This window comes from Rhododendron vialii, chromosome 10a, assembly GCF_030253575.1.
Source record: "Rhododendron vialii isolate Sample 1 chromosome 10a, ASM3025357v1".
In the NCBI taxonomy this organism is placed as follows: Eukaryota; Viridiplantae; Streptophyta; class Magnoliopsida; order Ericales; family Ericaceae; genus Rhododendron; species Rhododendron vialii.
In genome coordinates, this window is record NC_080566.1 from 32,039,187 (window position 1) to 32,056,660 (window position 17,474).

The 17,474-nt window shown below is 39.0% G+C and overlaps 1 protein-coding gene and 1 non-coding gene across 3 annotated transcripts; both read left to right on the plus strand.

Moving 5' to 3' along the window:
* Nucleotides 1-1,695: 1,695 nt before the first annotated feature.
* Nucleotides 1,696-14,964, plus strand: LOC131302434 (protein CELLULOSE SYNTHASE INTERACTIVE 1). Of its 2 annotated transcripts, none has more exons than XM_058329091.1 (8): nucleotides 1,696-1,858; nucleotides 3,293-3,434; nucleotides 3,977-4,050; nucleotides 5,379-8,421; nucleotides 8,636-11,180; nucleotides 12,265-12,719; nucleotides 14,217-14,333; nucleotides 14,445-14,964. In XM_058329091.1, the coding sequence occupies exons 3-8, from the start codon at nucleotides 4,034-4,036 to the stop codon at nucleotides 14,583-14,585; spliced, it is 6,318 nt and encodes a 2,105-aa protein (XP_058185074.1). In that variant the 5' UTR covers nucleotides 1,696-1,858; nucleotides 3,293-3,434; nucleotides 3,977-4,033; the 3' UTR covers nucleotides 14,586-14,964. The 2 variants fall into 2 exon arrangements, with proteins under 2 accessions (XP_058185074.1, XP_058185073.1); XM_058329090.1 differs by having other exon boundaries at nucleotides 3,304-3,434.
* On the plus strand, nucleotides 2,535-2,642 carry LOC131305817 (small nucleolar RNA snoR100). Its single transcript, XR_009193374.1, has one exon. It is a non-coding gene; the product is annotated as a small nucleolar RNA snoR100 (small nucleolar RNA).
* Nucleotides 14,965-17,474: the final 2,510 nt, after the last annotated feature.

The following is a 17,474-nucleotide window of genomic DNA, read 5'->3' on the forward strand; positions in this document are numbered from 1 at the left end:
GGAATTTCCAAATTAACAACCGGGCGGACTCCCTAGCTAACTTACCCCGTGATTTTGGAATGTTTGACCTCCGTGAGTTTCGAACCTACGATCTTGTTGAGGACAAAAAATTATTTGTTTTTTTTATGATCACTTGCCCAAACCGCTAGTATCTTTTTGTTGTTTTGTAGATTAGTCTAAACATAAAATTTGCATACCGACCAATTAGTGAGAGAATGGAAATTTTGGAATAATCTATTCAAATAGTGGAGGGTAGTTGGTAGATGGTAAGATATTAAACAATGTCGCAAAATAAACACTAGCCCATTAGTAAACGGATATTCAGTTTTTTAAATTGAAAATTTATAAGGCTATTTTGGGACTTTTGAAACAATCACTAAGGCTCTGTTGCGCTTAGGTTCTTAATTTTTAACTACTTATTTTCTGTTTTAAGATACAGATCATTCTTTCACAATACACCATCTTTTTAATTCAAAAAATAAATACTTATTTAGTTATTAGAACACACCATAAGCCATTAGCAAGGGTGGACCACACTGATTTCTAATACTTATTAGTTGATCGGTTTAATATATATTTTTTATCATGTGATTTTGCACGTACGACTTCAATAAAATTACCCAAAGCATAAAAGAAACCCTCTAAAATCATAGAGTTGACACTTTTCAACACTACAATATTTCCAACACCATCCAATAAGCACAAAATGTTCATCCATTAGTATTTTTTTTTACTTAATTAAGAGATTAATTGTTCATTGGAGTGTTTGATTTCAAGTGAGGTTTCAAAAACTTTTACTTTAACTCAACAAGCAAGAATTTAATTTGAGGGCAAAAAATGGTCAAAAGCCACTATAAATTTATAACCCTCGTATGGTAAGGTAACCTAGCTATACCTTATAAAATAAGCAAATAAAAAGAATAAAAAGATTGTTTATTCCAAATAGTTTATTTCTTATTTGCTTATAAATATGAGCGTGCTTAATTCTTGCCATCTTATGAGGCAACTATCATTGTAATGTATGATGGTCACCTGAGTCATTGTCCTATTAAAAAATACGAAGAAAAAGAAAACTAATTAGTCACTATTCTTAGGTTTGTGTGGTCTAAATGTAAAGGGAATAAATTGCCAAACAAATATCGGAGAACCTAAAAAGGAAGTAATCCTCATGAACTCCTTTTTGCAGTGTGCGTCTCTATCTATATGTGAATATCAAATTAGCCTTATTTCTTAAATTCACTTTTCCCACACTAATTAAGAATAATTTTAGAAACTTACATGTATAGGAAAAAACAAAGGGGTTCAAAAGACTGAATTTAATTTTCTGAAAGTGCAAATTACTACTACCTTCCAGTATTAAGTAGCCCACAGCATAAAATTAGAAAATTATTACAAGATTTCCCTTTTATAAGATAGCTATTATTAATTCACAGTTACAAATAATAACTATTACTCCATAAAATTAGGAATTGATGTTTGCATTCATGTCAAATTACAAAATTACCCTTTTTATTTATGAAGAAATGAACATCTAAAGGGCAATTTTGTCTAAAATTACTGAAAAAGGAAGTAAAGTAAACAGTATTAATTATTACTAATTATTACTAACACTTAAATTAGTAGAAAAATAGAGTCCAAGCCAAGCCTTATGTAACAGAAAGCTTTGAGCTGTCGGTGGTCCACTCCTAGATAGCTCCACCTCTCCTTTTCTTCCTTCGTCTCTCTCTCTCTCTCTCTCTCTCTCTCTCTCTACATCTGCTGAATCTCCTTCCCTTCACTCCCACGACACCCGCCCTCTATGCACTGAAGATCTCCCTTCCCCTCGATCTCCTCCATTCTGCACAGTCTCTCTTCAAAGGTCACCCATTTCTCTCTCTCTCTCTCTCTCTCTCTCTCTCTCTCTCTCTGTATTGTTTCGGATTACTGTTTCTCGCATTATCGGTTACTACAACCAGTCAATTGTGTTAGATCTTCTATACATAATTGCTGAATTCATACTTCTTTCTCTCTCTAAACTTCTGCCCTGGAACTAGCTAAACTGTTATGCATTTTCTTTCAATATTTTTTTTGTTCTTCCTTTTTTTTTTTTGGGTACTTCGGAATATTAGTTCTTCCTTTAGTGTAGTGCGAATTGTAGATTTATGTCGCCTTAGTTCAGTTGGTTTGTGGAAATGTGTAGTTTTGGTATCAACACGCGTGGATCTAATGTTCTTGTTTGGTATTTGTCCCACATCGATTAATTATCACTTTGATAGTAAGTTGGTATGTGAGCCTGGGCGGCCTCTCCCTCATTGCCAATTGGTTGTGAGTTGGATGCTTTAACTTGGTATCTAGTGACAATCTAATAGTTTTGCTGACCTAATTCTTGGAAATTCTGTTGAATGGCTTTCGAATCAATGGGATTTTGTTAGTTGGTTGTGAACCACAACATACTAAGACTGAATCTTCATCTACGTTTGTTTTCTGAAACTTCTATGCGGTTTATTACTGGGTATGTTTTAAAAAATCATTATTTCTAAGGTATATAGACTTGTTAATGGAGGAAGCTTGGTAATGTGCACAGAAGTTGATTTGGATCTCTAGGTCTGCCCTCTCTAATGCCTTTCGGCTTTGATTTGAGGGCATGGTTCCGTAGCAAAACATCCATTTAGCTCCTCCGTTATTGGAGGTACAGGGGAGCCACAGTTTCAATAGTATTCCGAGAGCATTCACTTTGTGCATATATTGCCAAAGGTTAGGTCTGTCTCCAATTCTCCCCCGCCCATACCCTCGATGATTAGGGACTAGATGGGTTCTGTCGTTGTCGTTATATAGATTTGTTAATGTTGTCGTTATATAGATTTGTTAATGTTGTCAAGGCAGTATATTGAGCTTCTACGTGGGTTTCAATGATGCTTTATTAGCACAACTGGTGCAGACAAATAGGCTATAAAGTTTTTTTTTTTTGGTTAGATAATATAGCCATATAGGTCCTACATTGGTTCTGTAAGGAAAGAGTGATCACTTAGTCTGATACTGGGATCTATGCTACTAATAGTTTTAGCTTTTGGGTTGAACTTAAAGTTTCTACAGTTTTGACGTAGCTCTAGTTAAGTTTCCATTGAAATACTTGGCATGTTTGTATTTTGGACTTGATCTGCCTTCGTTCGGGGGTTTCTGGATTGATTCACATTCTTTCATTCAGCTGGATTGGTTGGAGTGTTTTGGATTAACATGTTGAATTCTGGAAAATATTGATAATTAAAAGTTGGTAGTTTTTTGCATCTAAAATTGGGAATTTCGACTGGTGAAGGTGTTTTACAGGAGAGGCTTTTGTCCTTTGACTGTGTGTTGGAGGCAGATCCGAAGATCTCAAAATCGCAGCAAAGCTGGCGACGACTCTAGCTTGGAGGTTTCCTGCCGCCAATGGCAGCAGCCTGGCAACTAATGATCTGGTACTTTTCTTCATATTTCTGCACAATTAATTCAGTATTTGTTTGTCCTTTTGAGACTTGTGTTTTGGAACATTTGAAAAGAAAGAGAAATGGAGGGATTGATTAAGAAACATAAGAGAAAGGTGGTTATTTTCTTTTGTTTATCTTTGTAAAGAAAGTGAAGAGAAATGAGACGAGAATAACTTTTCCTTGTTTGAGTTTAAGATGAGAAAATGAAAACTAAGAACTAAGGAGAGGAAGAGAAAGAGTAGAGCAATTGGGTCCAAACATTGGAAGAGAAAAAATATTATTTTCCTTTCTTTCCCTAAGTTATAAAGATAGCTTAACTTGCGGTGCAATTGGGGTAATACTGGATATATAAGTCATTCTTTCGCAACATGCAGTACCAGATTCAAGTTATCACTCTGCTGGTTTCATGTTCTTTTGATAAGAATGTTCAGGGTGGCCAGCATTTCATATCTGATGTAGTTTAGTGTACTAAGACTGATTTCTTTGCTGCTATACGTACTGTTCTCTGCACTATCTCATTGTTCTTTTTTCAGGAGAGAAACGGTGATGTTAAACCTCAAGATTCAGAGCCTCCAACTCCACATTCTCTTATGAAGATGGGTTCAAGGTTAGTTCAATCTTTATCATGGTGTTGGAGTTTCAACTAGTGGGGTATGATATTCTAGTTTGTAAACTGCAATTAGGAGGCAAATGGTTATCCATATATGCAATTCATGTGGACCTCATTTTTACCTCTGCTGCGCTAAATAGTTGTGGAACTTATTCTCACGTTATGCCAGAATCACATCGTCTTACTAGGTTGATGTCATATCAGAGTAGAAGTCAGATCAGGCTATAGTTCTAGTCTAGGAGACAGCTAAAGATCTAGTCTTTGATAAGGCAATTCATGTAATTTCTAGAACAAGGCTCCATCCATCTTATAATAATTTTCCTCGCACATACATGTCCCATGAATCTCAACTCTCAAGCCTCAGTCTTCACTCTCGAGTAACGCCATGAGTGAGATCTTGTTCTGCCTTAAGCTTGACACTGATCTTCACTTTAGGGTGACCTGAGATTGAATGTTTTAATTTTCGAGGTAAAAACTTCCTGCTCACCGCAGAGATTGAAATACACTGATTGAGACCTCTCTTTGGAAAAAAAGCCCATTTGTGGTTCTATTTTTGCTTGATTTCCCCCAAATTAATGAACTTGGGCGATGTCCTTCTGTATGGCTGATCAAATACCACATTCTGAAAAAAGAATTACTCATAAGTCATGATCCCCTGAATGTAAGCCATTTCCACTTTTAGGATGCAGTTACTGCTGTTTGGCTTCCAGTTTTATTGGATCAGACAAAATTTGAACTCTAGTCCCTGTCAAAGCAGAAAAACATTGTAATAGATGAGAGGAAGATCTAAAGGAATATCTCCAATTCTGGATAGGGATTCCAATGAAATCAGTCTGAATTTTACAATAGTGGAATGTCTGATTTGAAAAGACCTCATCTTCCAATCGCTGATGTAAAATCTCACCCCCTTCCCCAAGAAAACACTGAAGTAAAAGACTTAATTGACTACCAAGCACAACTAACATCGTGGAATTAATTAACTTGGTTCAGTTGGAGGTGACATTTATTTTATGTCTGCTTTGTTGGGGCTTCCCCTTGGTTGGTTGTCATGGAATTCGTTCCTTTCATCAAGAGTCTCAACCACATTTTCTTTGTATTCATGATCCTCTAGAGTTCCTAATCTTTTGACCTTCATTTCTTCTCGACTACGTAACCATTAGACTCTTGCTCTGGAAATACTAAATGTTTGAAGAGGTCATTGAACATCTGCCTCGTGTATTTTTTTGGTTCTACTTAAGTTTTGAATAATATATTGTCGGCCCATATCTGGTCACAATTTTGATGAAATCACAACTTAAGTATCTTACATATCCCACTACTTGCAGAGAGCGTAGTAACATGGAAGATCCAGATGGGACATTGGCAAGTGTTGCCCAATGCATTGAGCAGTTGCGTCAGAATTCCTCATCTGTACAGGAAAAAGAATATTCCTTGAAGCAGTTACTCGAGCTCATTGATACACGCGAAAGTGCTTTTAGCGCTGTTGGATCTCATTCTCAAGCAGTTCCTGTACTGGTGTCGCTTCTTCGATCAGGATCACTTGGGGTGAAACTGCAGGCTGCAACTGTTTTGGGCTCCTTATGTAAAGAGAATGAACTGAGGGTGAAAGTATTGCTAGGGGGATGCATTCCTCCACTGCTTGGGCTCCTCAGGTCCAGCTCAGCAGAAGGTCAAATTGCAGCTGCTAAGACTATTCATGCTGTTTCCCAAGATGGTGCAAAAGATCACGTCGGATCAAAAATATTTTCAACTGAAGGAGTTGTGCCGGTGCTGTGGGAGCAACTAAAAAAGGGGCTAAAGGCTGGAAACCTGGTTGATAACTTGTTGACAGGAGCTCTAAGAAACCTTTCCAGCAGCACTGAGGGATTCTGGTCTGCAACACTACAAGCTGGAGGGGTTGATATACTTGTGAAATTGCTTGAAAGCGGACATTCAAGCACTCAAGCTAATGTCTGCTTTCTACTTGCATGTGTAATGATGGAGGATGCATCTGTTTGCTCTAAAGTCCTAGCTGCGGAGGCTACCAAACAACTCCTTAAGCTCTTGGGACCCGATAATGAAGCTCCTGTCAGAGCAGAAGCTGCTGGTGCGCTTAAGTCTCTTTCTGCCCAGTGCAAAGAAGCAAGGAGAGAGATAGCTAGTTGTAATGGGATTCCTGCTTTGATAAATGCAACTATAGCTCCTTCAAAAGAATTCATGCAAGGTGAGTATGCTCAAGCTTTACAAGAGAATGCAATGTGCGCTCTTGCAAATATTTCTGGTGGTTTGTCTTATGTCATCTCAAGCCTTGGTCAAAGCCTTGAATCATGCTCTTCCCCTGCACAAATTGCCGACACATTGGGAGCTTTAGCGTCGGCTCTTATGATATATGATAGCAAAGCAGAAATTACCAGATCATCGGATCCTCTGGATATTGAGCAAACATTGGTTAAACAAATTAAGCCCCGCTTACCGTTTCTTGTTCAGGAACGGACCATAGAAGCCCTAGCTAGTTTGTATGGCAATGCCATACTATCTAATAAACTTGTGAATTCTGAGGCTAAGCATCTTTTGGTTGGTTTGATCACAATGGCAACCAATGAAGTACAAGATGAGCTGACAAGATCCCTGCTCATGCTTTGCAACAACGAAGGCAGTCTCTGGCGGGCCCTTCAAGGCCGCGAGGGTATTCAGCTATTGATTTCTCTTCTTGGGCTTTCATCAGAACAACAACAAGAATGTGCTGTTGCGTTACTTCGCCTTCTATCTAATGAAAATGATGAAAGTAAATGGGCTATCACAGCCGCCGGTGGCATACCTCCACTAGTTCAAATTCTAGAGACGGGGTCCGCAAAAGCAAAGGAAGATTCGGCTACAATCCTTGGGAATCTCTGTAATCACAGTGAAGATATACGTGCATGCGTGGAAAGTGCTGATGCTGTTCCTGCTTTATTATGGCTACTGAAGAACGGTAGCACAAATGGTAAAGAAATTGCTGCAAAGACTTTGAACCATTTGATCCACAAATCAGACACGTCAACTATCAGCCAACTCAGCGCCTTATTAACCAGTGACTTACCCGAATCCAAAGTTTATGTGTTGGATGCATTAAGAAGCATGCTTTCTGTGGCCCCTCTTAGTGACATGCTGCGTGAAGGAGGTGCTGCAAATGATGCAATAGAGACAATGATAAAAATTTTAAGCTCTCCTCTAGAAGAGACTCAGGCAAAGTCTGCGGCAGCTCTAGCTGGAATTTTTGATCTCAGAAAGGACTTACGTGAAAGTAACATTGCTGTCAAGACTCTTTTGGCAGTCACAAAGCTTCTAAACGTTGACTCAGACAGTATCTTAGTGGAATCCTCGCGTTGCCTTGCAGCAATATTTCTGTCAATCAGGGAGAACAAGGATGTGGCTGCTGTTGCTAGAGATGCATTACCTTTGTTGGTGGTGCTAGCTAACTCTCCAGTTCTGCAAGTGGCGGAGCAAGCAACATGTGCTTTAGCAAATCTTCTTCTGGACAGTGAAGTCTCACAGAAAGCCATTCCTGAAGAAATTATTTTTCCCGCTACTAGGGTTGTGCGGGAAGGCACAGTTTCCGGTAAAACCCATGCAGCAGCAGCAATTGCGCGGCTACTTTATTCTCGCCAAATTGATTATTTGCTGACTGATTGTGTGAATCGTGCTGGAACTGTTCTTGCATTAGTTGCCTTTCTGGAGTCTGCTGCTAATGGATCATCTGCCATGTCAGAGTCATTAGATGCCCTTGCTTTTCTTTCAAGGTCAGAAGGAGCTAGTGGGCATATCAAACCTTCATGGGCAGTTCTTGCTGAATTTCCAAACAGCATAATCCCCATTGTGTCCTGTATTGCTGAATCATCACCCTTGTTGCAGGACAAAGCTATAGAAATATTGTCACAGCTTTGCCAGTCTCAGCCTATTGTCCTAGGGAATGCAATTGCCAGCACCTCTGGATGTATTTCATCAATTGCTGGAAGGGTTATCCGTGTCTCAAACAGAAGGGTCAAGATTGGGGGAACTGCGCTTCTTATTTGTGCTGCAAAAGTGAATCACCAGAGAGTTTTGGAGGATTTGAACCAGTCAAACTCACGTAGCCTTCTTATTCAATCTCTTGTTGGAATGCTTAATTCCATGGAGTCTCCTCATTCTGGAGAGAAGGCGGATAACGAGTCCATAAGTATTTGTGGGAATGCTGAAGAGGGGAGGAATGGCGAAGCCGAAACAAGCACAGCTGTTATTTCTGGTGCGAACATGGCTGTATGGCTACTTTCTGTCCTTGCTTGTCATGACGACAGAAGTAAAGTTGAGATTATGGAGGCTGGAGCAGTTGAAGTCCTCACTGAGAGAATATCTGAATCACAATATAGTCAGGTACAGATTTTGTTTTTCAGATTTTGCTCCACTCACAGAGTGTAAACCTTCTTCTTGTTTGCATCTAGGGATCGGAAAATCCTTTGATTTTTGCGCAAGCCTTGTAAAATTCTTACTTTCTAGCCTGCTTTTTTGTTCACACTAAGCCAATGAATGTTTCTCAGATACTAATATTGCAATTGACACTCTGTTTATACTGGGGTAATCCACGCAGATTGATTTTAAAGAAGATAGTAGCTTATGGATTTGCGCATTACTACTAGCAATTATGTTCCAAGAGCGAGATATCATACGAGCACATGCAACGATGAAATCTGTGCCAGTACTTGCAAATTTGTTGAAGTCAGAGGAGTCAGCAAACAGATACTTTGCTGCACAAGCTATGGCCAGTCTAGTATGTAATGGAAGCAGGGGGACTCTTCTGTCTGTTGCAAATTCAGGCGCCGCAGGTGGTCTCATTTCCTTGCTTGGGTGTGCTGATGTTGACATATCTAATCTTCTGGAGTTGTCAGAGCAATTTTCTTTAGTACGTTATCCGGAACAAGCAGCTCTTGAGAGGTTGTTTAGGGTTGATGACATTAGGGTTGGTGCTACTTCTAGAAAAGCAATCCCTGCCCTTGTCGATCTACTCAAACCGATTCCAGATCGTCCGGGGGCACCTTTTCTAGCACTTGGGCTTCTGACTCAGCTTGCAAAAGACTGTCCCCCAAACAAGATTCTAATGGTAGAGTCTGGGGCTCTGGAAGCACTGACTAAGTATCTTTCGCTTGGGCCACAAGACGCAACAGAGGAAGCTGCTACGGACCTATTGGGAATCCTATTTGGCAGTGCTGAAATTCGGAGACATGAATCTGCATTTGGTGCTGTCAGTCAACTTGTAGCAGTTTTGTGTTTAGGTGGAAGGGGTGCAAGGTACAGTGCTGCTAAAGCATTGGAAAACCTATTTTCCGCTGACCATATTAGGAATGCAGACTCTTCAAGGCAAGCTGTTCAACCATTGGTGGAAATTCTAAACACTGGTTTGGAGAAAGAGCAACATGCTGCTATCGCTGCCCTAGTTAGGTTACTGAGCGATAACCCATCAAGAGCGCTTGCGGTGGCGGATGTTGAAATGAATGCGGTCGATGTTCTTTGTCGGATTCTTTCGTCGAATTGTTCGATTGAATTGAAGGGTGATGCAGCCGAGTTGTGTGGGGTCCTTTTTGGAAACACAAGAATCAGGTCTACAATGGCTGCAGCTCGCTGTGTTGAGCCCTTGGTCTCATTGCTTGTAACAGAGTTTAGTCCAGCTCAGCATTCGGCTGTCCGTGCGTTGGATAAACTCTTGGATGATGAGCAACTGGCGGAACTAATTGCTGCGCATGGTGCCGTTATTCCTCTTGTTGGCCTTCTCTATGGTAAAAATTTCCTGCTTCATGAGGCTGTTTCCAAAGCTCTTGTGAAGTTGGGCAAAGATAGGCCTTCTTGTAAGACGGAAATGGTGAAATCTGGAGTGATAGAAAGCGTGCTTGATATTCTCCATGAAGCTCCAGATTTTCTTTCTGCCGCTTTCGCAGAATTGCTCCGAATATTGACCAATAACGCTACAATTGCCAAGGGTCCATCTTCTGCAAAAGTGGTGGAGCCCCTTTTCCTGTTGCTAACTCGACCAGAGTTTGGACCCGACGGACAGCATAGCGTTTTACAAGTTCTTGTAAATATTTTGGAGCATCCACAGTGTAGAGCCGACTATAACTTGACACCTCACCAAGCTATTGAACCACTTATTCCTCTATTAGACTCTCCATCTGCGTTAGTGCAGCAGTTGGCAGCTGAGCTTCTTTCTCATATACTTTTGGAAGAACATCTTCAAAGGGATCCAGCGACGCAGCAAGTGATTGGTCCTCTAATTCGCTCCCTTGGTTCTGGAGTACACATTTTGCAGCAAAGATCCGTAAAGGGTCTTGTGGGTATTGCACTGACTTGGCCAAACGAAATCGCAAAAGAAGGCGGGGTCAGTGAGCTTTCCAGGGTGATATTGCAAGCAGACCCCTCACTCCCTCACGCCTTGTGGGAATCAGCTGCTTCTGTTTTAGCCAATATTCTGCAATTTAGTTCTGAATTTTATTTGGAAGTACCTGTTGCCGTTTTGGTGAGGTTGCTTCGTTCTGGCTCAGAAAGCACAGTAACTGGTGCACTGAATGCTCTTCTTGTTTTGGAAAGTGACGATGGTGCAAGTGCTGAGGCAATGTCAGAAAGTGGTGCAATTGAGGCTCTACTTGAACTTCTCAGGCATCATCAGTGCGAGGAAACTGCCGCAAGATTGCTTGAGGTGTTACTGAACAATGTAAAGATTAGGGAATCAAAAGCTTCCAAACCAGCAATTTTGCCACTATCACAGTACCTTTTAGATCCACAAACACAAGGTCAACAGGCAAGGTTACTGGCAACACTTGCGCTTGGTGACATATTCCAGAATGAGACTCTTGCTCGCACTGCAGATGCTGTTTCAGCTTGCCGGGCCCTAGTGAATTTGTTGGAGGACCAACCGACCGAAGAAATGAAAGTGGTGGCAATTTGTGCCCTGCAAAACCTTGTGATGTACAGTAAATCAAATAAAAGAGCAGTTGCAGAAGCTGGTGGTGTTCAGGTTGTACTCGATCTGATTGGTTCGAGTGATCCAGATACTTCAGTTCAGGCTGCCATGTTTATTAAGCTTATCTTCTCGAACAATACTATTCAAGAGTATGCTTCCAGTGAAACAGTCAGAGCTATTACTGGTAAATCCTCTTTAATCTCTTTGTGAAAAATTCGTCTGGTTCTGATTGAGTTACTTGTTTGCATGTGTCTGCATTCTCATTGGCATGAATACACATGCCATTGGATTTGACTTACAAGTGTCTCTTGGTTTATGGCAACTTCTTTGCCTGTTATAACTAGACTTTTTCCTAGAAGCAGAGGTTTGGTATCAGAGTTTTTATGTTCCTTTATAGGTTTCTGTTATTTATTGGTTAGGTGTAATTTGTTTGCCAAACTTTCATATCCAAACACACGTTTTTTGGTGCATGGATGTTGAATCCCTTCCCTCTCCCTACGGTACCCTATTATGCCCCTATTACCAACACTGGTGGAGTTTTTGTATTGAAGTGTTCAATAGATTTTGATATTGGCCTTTTGTAATAGGCATTTTGATATTAGCCTCTTGTAATAGGCATATCTTTTCCGACAATGTAGGCAACTAGTAACTACATACGGTATTTTCAGCCCTCTACTGACGTTAACGTTTCTTGTATCAACATTGGTAGATAAGGACACAATTATAAATGATGTGTTTGGATAGAATTATCTTACTGGTAACCACTGAATTGGTCGTGTGCCTATTACATAAGTACATTGTAAGTCATATGGGTCGTGACATGACGAGATGGCAAGTTTTATCCACCCTAGCCTACTGGTTGTGGGTTTGAGTCACAGGAACCTTTCTGACAACAAAAAGTGATGAGCTATGTGGGTGGCTTTAGCCACACCATATGTTTTGTCAAAGCTCTTTGTTGTTTCTTCATGAGGAAATCTACATTTTTTTTCATTCAGGGCGAAATGCATATACGCCATATAGAAAAGATTAAACTTAAAAGTTGCCCTGGACCTGAGCTGAGTTCAAGTGCATTGCATCTTACAGGGGTAGGTTGAATTTTTTGCACCTCAAGGGGAAGTATGACATATAAGATTGGCTACTTTACTATATTTAAATGCTACTGCCTATTTGGATATAAGCCTATAAAATCGTCGAGGATGCTTCTTGTTAGGATGGCACTCCGGGCAAAAATAAAATCAGTTGTTTAATCAGGTTGTTTGGTCTTGCAGCTGCCCTAGAGAAGGACTTATGGGCCACTGGAACTGTGAATGAAGAGTATCTGAAAGCTTTGAATGCACTCTTCAGCAACTTCCCACGCCTTAGAGCCACTGAGCCTGCCACACTAAGTATTCCCCATCTGATCACATCCCTCAAAACTGGCTCAGAGGCCACTCAAGAAGCTGCCTTGGACTCACTTTTTCTTCTCAGGCAAGCTTGGTCTGCATGCCCTGCTGAAGTCTCAAGGGCGCAATCAATTGCTGCTGCTGATGGAATTCTTGTGCTGCAGTATTTAATCCAGTCGGGCCCACCTCGTTTTCAGGAGAAGGCAGAATATCTTTTGCAGTGTTTACCCGGGACATTGGTGGTAATAATTAAGCGTGGCAACAATATGAAGCAGTCCGTTGGAAACCCAAGTGTGTATTGCAAGCTTACACTTGGCAACACTCCACCAAGGCAAACACAGGTATGATGCTTTTGTTATGGTCCACGATTCCTTGTTCTCCTTTTGTTTGATGGTGTAGCTTCGTCATGTTTTATAATTTAAGTTACTGGATGGAAGTGCTTTACAATTTTGAAGCTGACCACAAAAAATGCTAAAAATTCTGAATAATACACCTCTAGCCAGCCACCTTTAAGTTCACACTAATATTTTTGTATTTGGTATTTTTTGACTGAACTTACTTTTCGACATTTTTATTTAGCTTTTCATCGTTATTTTTGGGATTTGATCGTTTCTCTCAACGGGAGGAATCGGAAAAGTATAAAAATGTGGACCAAGTTGAAAAAAGTTCATATAAGACGACACTGTAGACAAAAAAATACCAGCTATTTGGTATATTTCGTCTTTAGTGAATTTTTTTTTTGCTTTTCGCTATAAATTTTACTTTTTAGACTCCTATCGTTGAGACGGATGATTAATCCAAAAAATAAAACGTGAATTCAACAAAAAAAGGAAAACTTCTGGAGTTTCAAGAAAAAAGGAAAACTCAAGTGGCTGTAGAAGGAGCAAATAGACTCTATTTTTAATTAATTCAAGGCAGGAAAAGATTTTAAATGTCAACAGGTTCTGAATTGCTTCAAAGTATTTTTACAGAATGATATAGCCATAGACAAACCCATGCTGCCGTTGTGGGCTGTGCTTGCAGAATTGGGGCTATGCTGCATTAGACAAATGTGAATGTGGGTAAATCAAGTAGAGTAATAGGTTCTAATATCTTTGAAATTCAATAGGGAGTCCAACTGTGTCGCTATACATTTACTTGGATTTTGCTGTTCAGGTGCTTACTAGAAAACTTTAGTCCCACTTGTATAGAGGTTGGAAAGATACATCTGTAACTGAGATTACAGGAGAATGTTTTCAGGCCTGAGATAGATGGACACATCCTGCTCTTAATAATTATTAGTCAAATATTGAGGTGTTGACCATAGTTCCAAAGAAAAAGAAAAAGGCGTTGACCAAAACAACATACGTAAATTACTGAAAAGGCCAAAATACTAACAAGGTAAAATTATTGCTTGGTATTAGTTTTATTTTCTGCAAACCTGATTTCGCTAGGCGAGTTTGAAATAGGGCTCCAGATGCTGTGCTCTGATTGCCCTCTCTAATGGTTTGTCCGGTCTGTGGACGCCCATTTGCCCCCATAGGATTCCTCTCTGTTATGTAGGCTTTCGCCTCACAGTTAAATACAACTTCTGACATTTGCCAAAAAAATAAAAATAAATAAAAAAGTTAAGAGATAGAAGGTGATCACATATGCAGATAGTCACGAGAATGGTCCAAAAAGTGATCGCATGTGTAGATGTTCATCAGCCCGAATGGTCCAAACTCTAAAGTGATAGTATGGGGATATCCTTCTCTGGTATTTTTCATGAGAAATAATATTTTCTTCTGTTTCACTAGCCCCTCTTCTTCCAGTGCTTCAAACATGGGGTAACAAATTCTGTCTTCATTTGCCAACAGGTGGTATCAACTGGTCCTAATCCAGAGTGGGATGAGAGCTTTGCATGGTCCTTTGAAAGTCCACCAAAAGGCCAGAAGCTTCATATTTCTTGCAAGAATAAAAGCAAAATGGGAAAGGTAAATGAGCCGGAAAATCTTTTTCAAAATAGTAATCTTGTTCAAAATTCTTTGCTCTAGATGTTTACTTGATGTGTCACTTAACATTGTTTCCGGTTAATCTCTTGGCAGAGCTCATTCGGAAAAGTAACAATCCAGATTGATCGTGTTGTGATGCTGGGGTCAGTAGCTGGCGAGTACACTCTGTTACCGGAGAGCAAAAGTGGGCCTTCGCGGAATCTGGAAATAGAATTCAAGTGGGCTAACAAGTAATGCCTAATTGTGATGTTCTTGTTACTTAGCTACAACCAAAGCTTTCGGAACACGGTAATTTCTTGTTTGTTTTTTGAGCTTAATTTTACTTCAATGTATATAGGCTGCTGGAGATTTACCCTTTTGTAGTGTCCATTTAAAGTATGGCAATGTCACTTGCTGGAGCAATTTTTTGTAAGTTGTTTTGTACTATTTTCTTGGGCAATTCTCCTTTGCATTTTATGTGTTGATATTGGTGTGCTGGTCAAATTCAGAGGAAAATAAGGTGTTTATTTTGTATTATACTATTCGAGTGTACATTTTATTATTTGATTCATTGGGTGTAATTGAACATTTGCATCAAAATTTGTCAACAGAGGAAATTACATTTATGTTTTCAGTTTTCTTGTAATGCGAAGAATTGAATATGGCAACAGATTACTTCCAATGTTTTTTTTACCTTCGTTCTCCCACACCTATTGTTACACTAGGCGAGCTCCTACGGCTTTGCACGAAAAACATGATCGTGTTTGGTAATTGCTAATTGTGGTTACAAAAAGTGGTAAGTCATTCAATTGTATATTAAGGTTCAACTATTTTTCTATTTATCTGATGTGGGACTCAATTTTTCGCACATGTTCCTAACATAAGTCTGGTACGTAATATACGTTTCTCACATAAGCTAGAGGTATCCAACAGTATTGTTCATACAAAAAAGTTGCAAGTTTACACTGCTATTTGTGATTCAAAAAAGATAGCAGCTTAAAACACAGTGTTTTTTTTTTTTTTTTATAACGGCAAAATCATTTTATTAATCTTTGTACTTTGAAATTGTTACAAAAATTAATAGGAATTAGGAAAACGGCATTAAATTTCTAACAAAGTTAAAAATAATATCATTCCCAATCCGAAAGTCAATCTTTCGATTGGCAAGATATCAATCACGAAAAATTAGTGAGACATGCTCACACCTAAAAGGCTGGTTAGAGCAATTCCTTCACGTAAAGAATGGATGTATCATGTATTTCACGAACAGGGTGAAGTCAACGCCACCATCAATAAGTTTCTTTTTCCTCTTCTTTTCAAGATCTCCATTGAACATTGTTGAAGGTATAAATAATAAAAGAAAAATGGTATTAACACTCTAAAAATTGACGTAGGCCATCCAAAAAACAAAGGAAAGTGCTTTGGAATTACACTGATTTTGGAGGGCCAGCATCAATTTTTGGAGTGTCAATATCATTTTTCCATAATAAAGTTGTCCCTTCCTCTAACAGCTTAAGCTTTTAGATGAGTTGGTAATTAATAATCTAATATGGTATCAAAGTAGACAATAGATCCAGTGTTCAAATCACACCGCCTATCTAATGTTAAAATATTTACACGTATTTAGTCCGCTTATGGAGGAGAGACTGGCTGCATTTTAAGAATTGATTTTTACACTCCCCAAATTGTTAACTTATCTAATGTAAAAATATTTACACGTATTTAGTCCGCTTATGGAGGAGAGATTGGCTATAGTTTGAGAGTTGATTTTCGCACTCTCCAAATTGTTAATTTTGAAGAGTACGAAAATCAATATTAATTAATTTTCGCACTTCCATTAAGAGTGCGGTTAACAATATGAGGAGTGCGAAAATCACTATGACCCAGTTAGTTTAAGGGTTTTGGATTTTGGATTCTAATCATTATTCTATTTCTCTTCAATTATTACTTTCATTTTTCTCTCTCTATCTCTATTCAATCATTACCACTATTTTTAATTATTATTCTATTCTTTTTACACTAAGGGTGGGTTTGGATTGAAAAGTTAAGTAACTTATTTTTTTTGTCTTTTTTTGAATTTGTTTTGCATTTGTTTATTTTGCGTCAAACTTTTCTGATTTATTGATTCGTCTTGACGAGAGGAATCAGAAAAGTAAATTTTTTGATCAAAACTCACAATTTTTTATTAAAGACAAAAATAAGTCAAAAAGACGTCATTTTTTACTTATTCTTGTCTTTTTTTTGAAAAAATTTATGAGTTTCGATTATAATTTTTTTCTTTTTCGATTATTCTCGTTGAGATGAATCAATAAGTCACAAAAGTTTGACGCTAAACTAGTAAATTCGAAAAAATTTTGAGTGAAAACAAAAAAGAAGAAGTCAAAATGACTTTTTAATCCAAATCAGCCACAATTACCTATAAATCCAGGGAAATGATTTTGTCACTCTTTTTTTTGTTAACGTCACTCCCATGAAAGTATATTTTTGCACCCAAAAATACACTTTCAGGGGAGTGGCGTTAACAAAAAAAGGAGTGATAAAATTAGTATCCAAATCCAAAATTTTAGAAGAGTGGTGTTAACAAAAAAGAAAGTTACACAATCAGTATCCAAATCCAAAATCCCAAATCGAACGTACTCTCTCTTTTTCCAATAGGTCCATTAAAACTTGAGGAACCGTATACTAAACAACCTGACAAAAGCAAAAAGCAAACGCAAGAGACAAAAAGTAGAAACAAGGCCCCGCGTGTCAGACAATCCGCCCCTCCGTCAATCAATGCACGTTCTTGTCTCTGACACGTAAGCAATTAGTTCCGGTGGGGACCACCTACGTGGCGCGTCTTCGCTGCTCGATCGAAACAGAGGCAGCAGTCAATAACGGATCCGGGGACTCTGCTGTGCAGCTCCGTGCTGCGCGGCCTTTCCGGCATCGATCAGACAATCGGAGACGTCCACTACGTAGAGCTCGTCGAGTATTATAAGTGTATCAAAAATTAACTTAATCAAATATTATTAAGTGCCTAATCGGAGTACATATAACTTAAAAAAATGGATTCAGTGGTTTTGATCCAGTGCTTCGTATCCATTATGATTCTTTCCTTTTTTTCCCAATGGTTTTGACGAGCTCTACACAGTGGACGTCTCC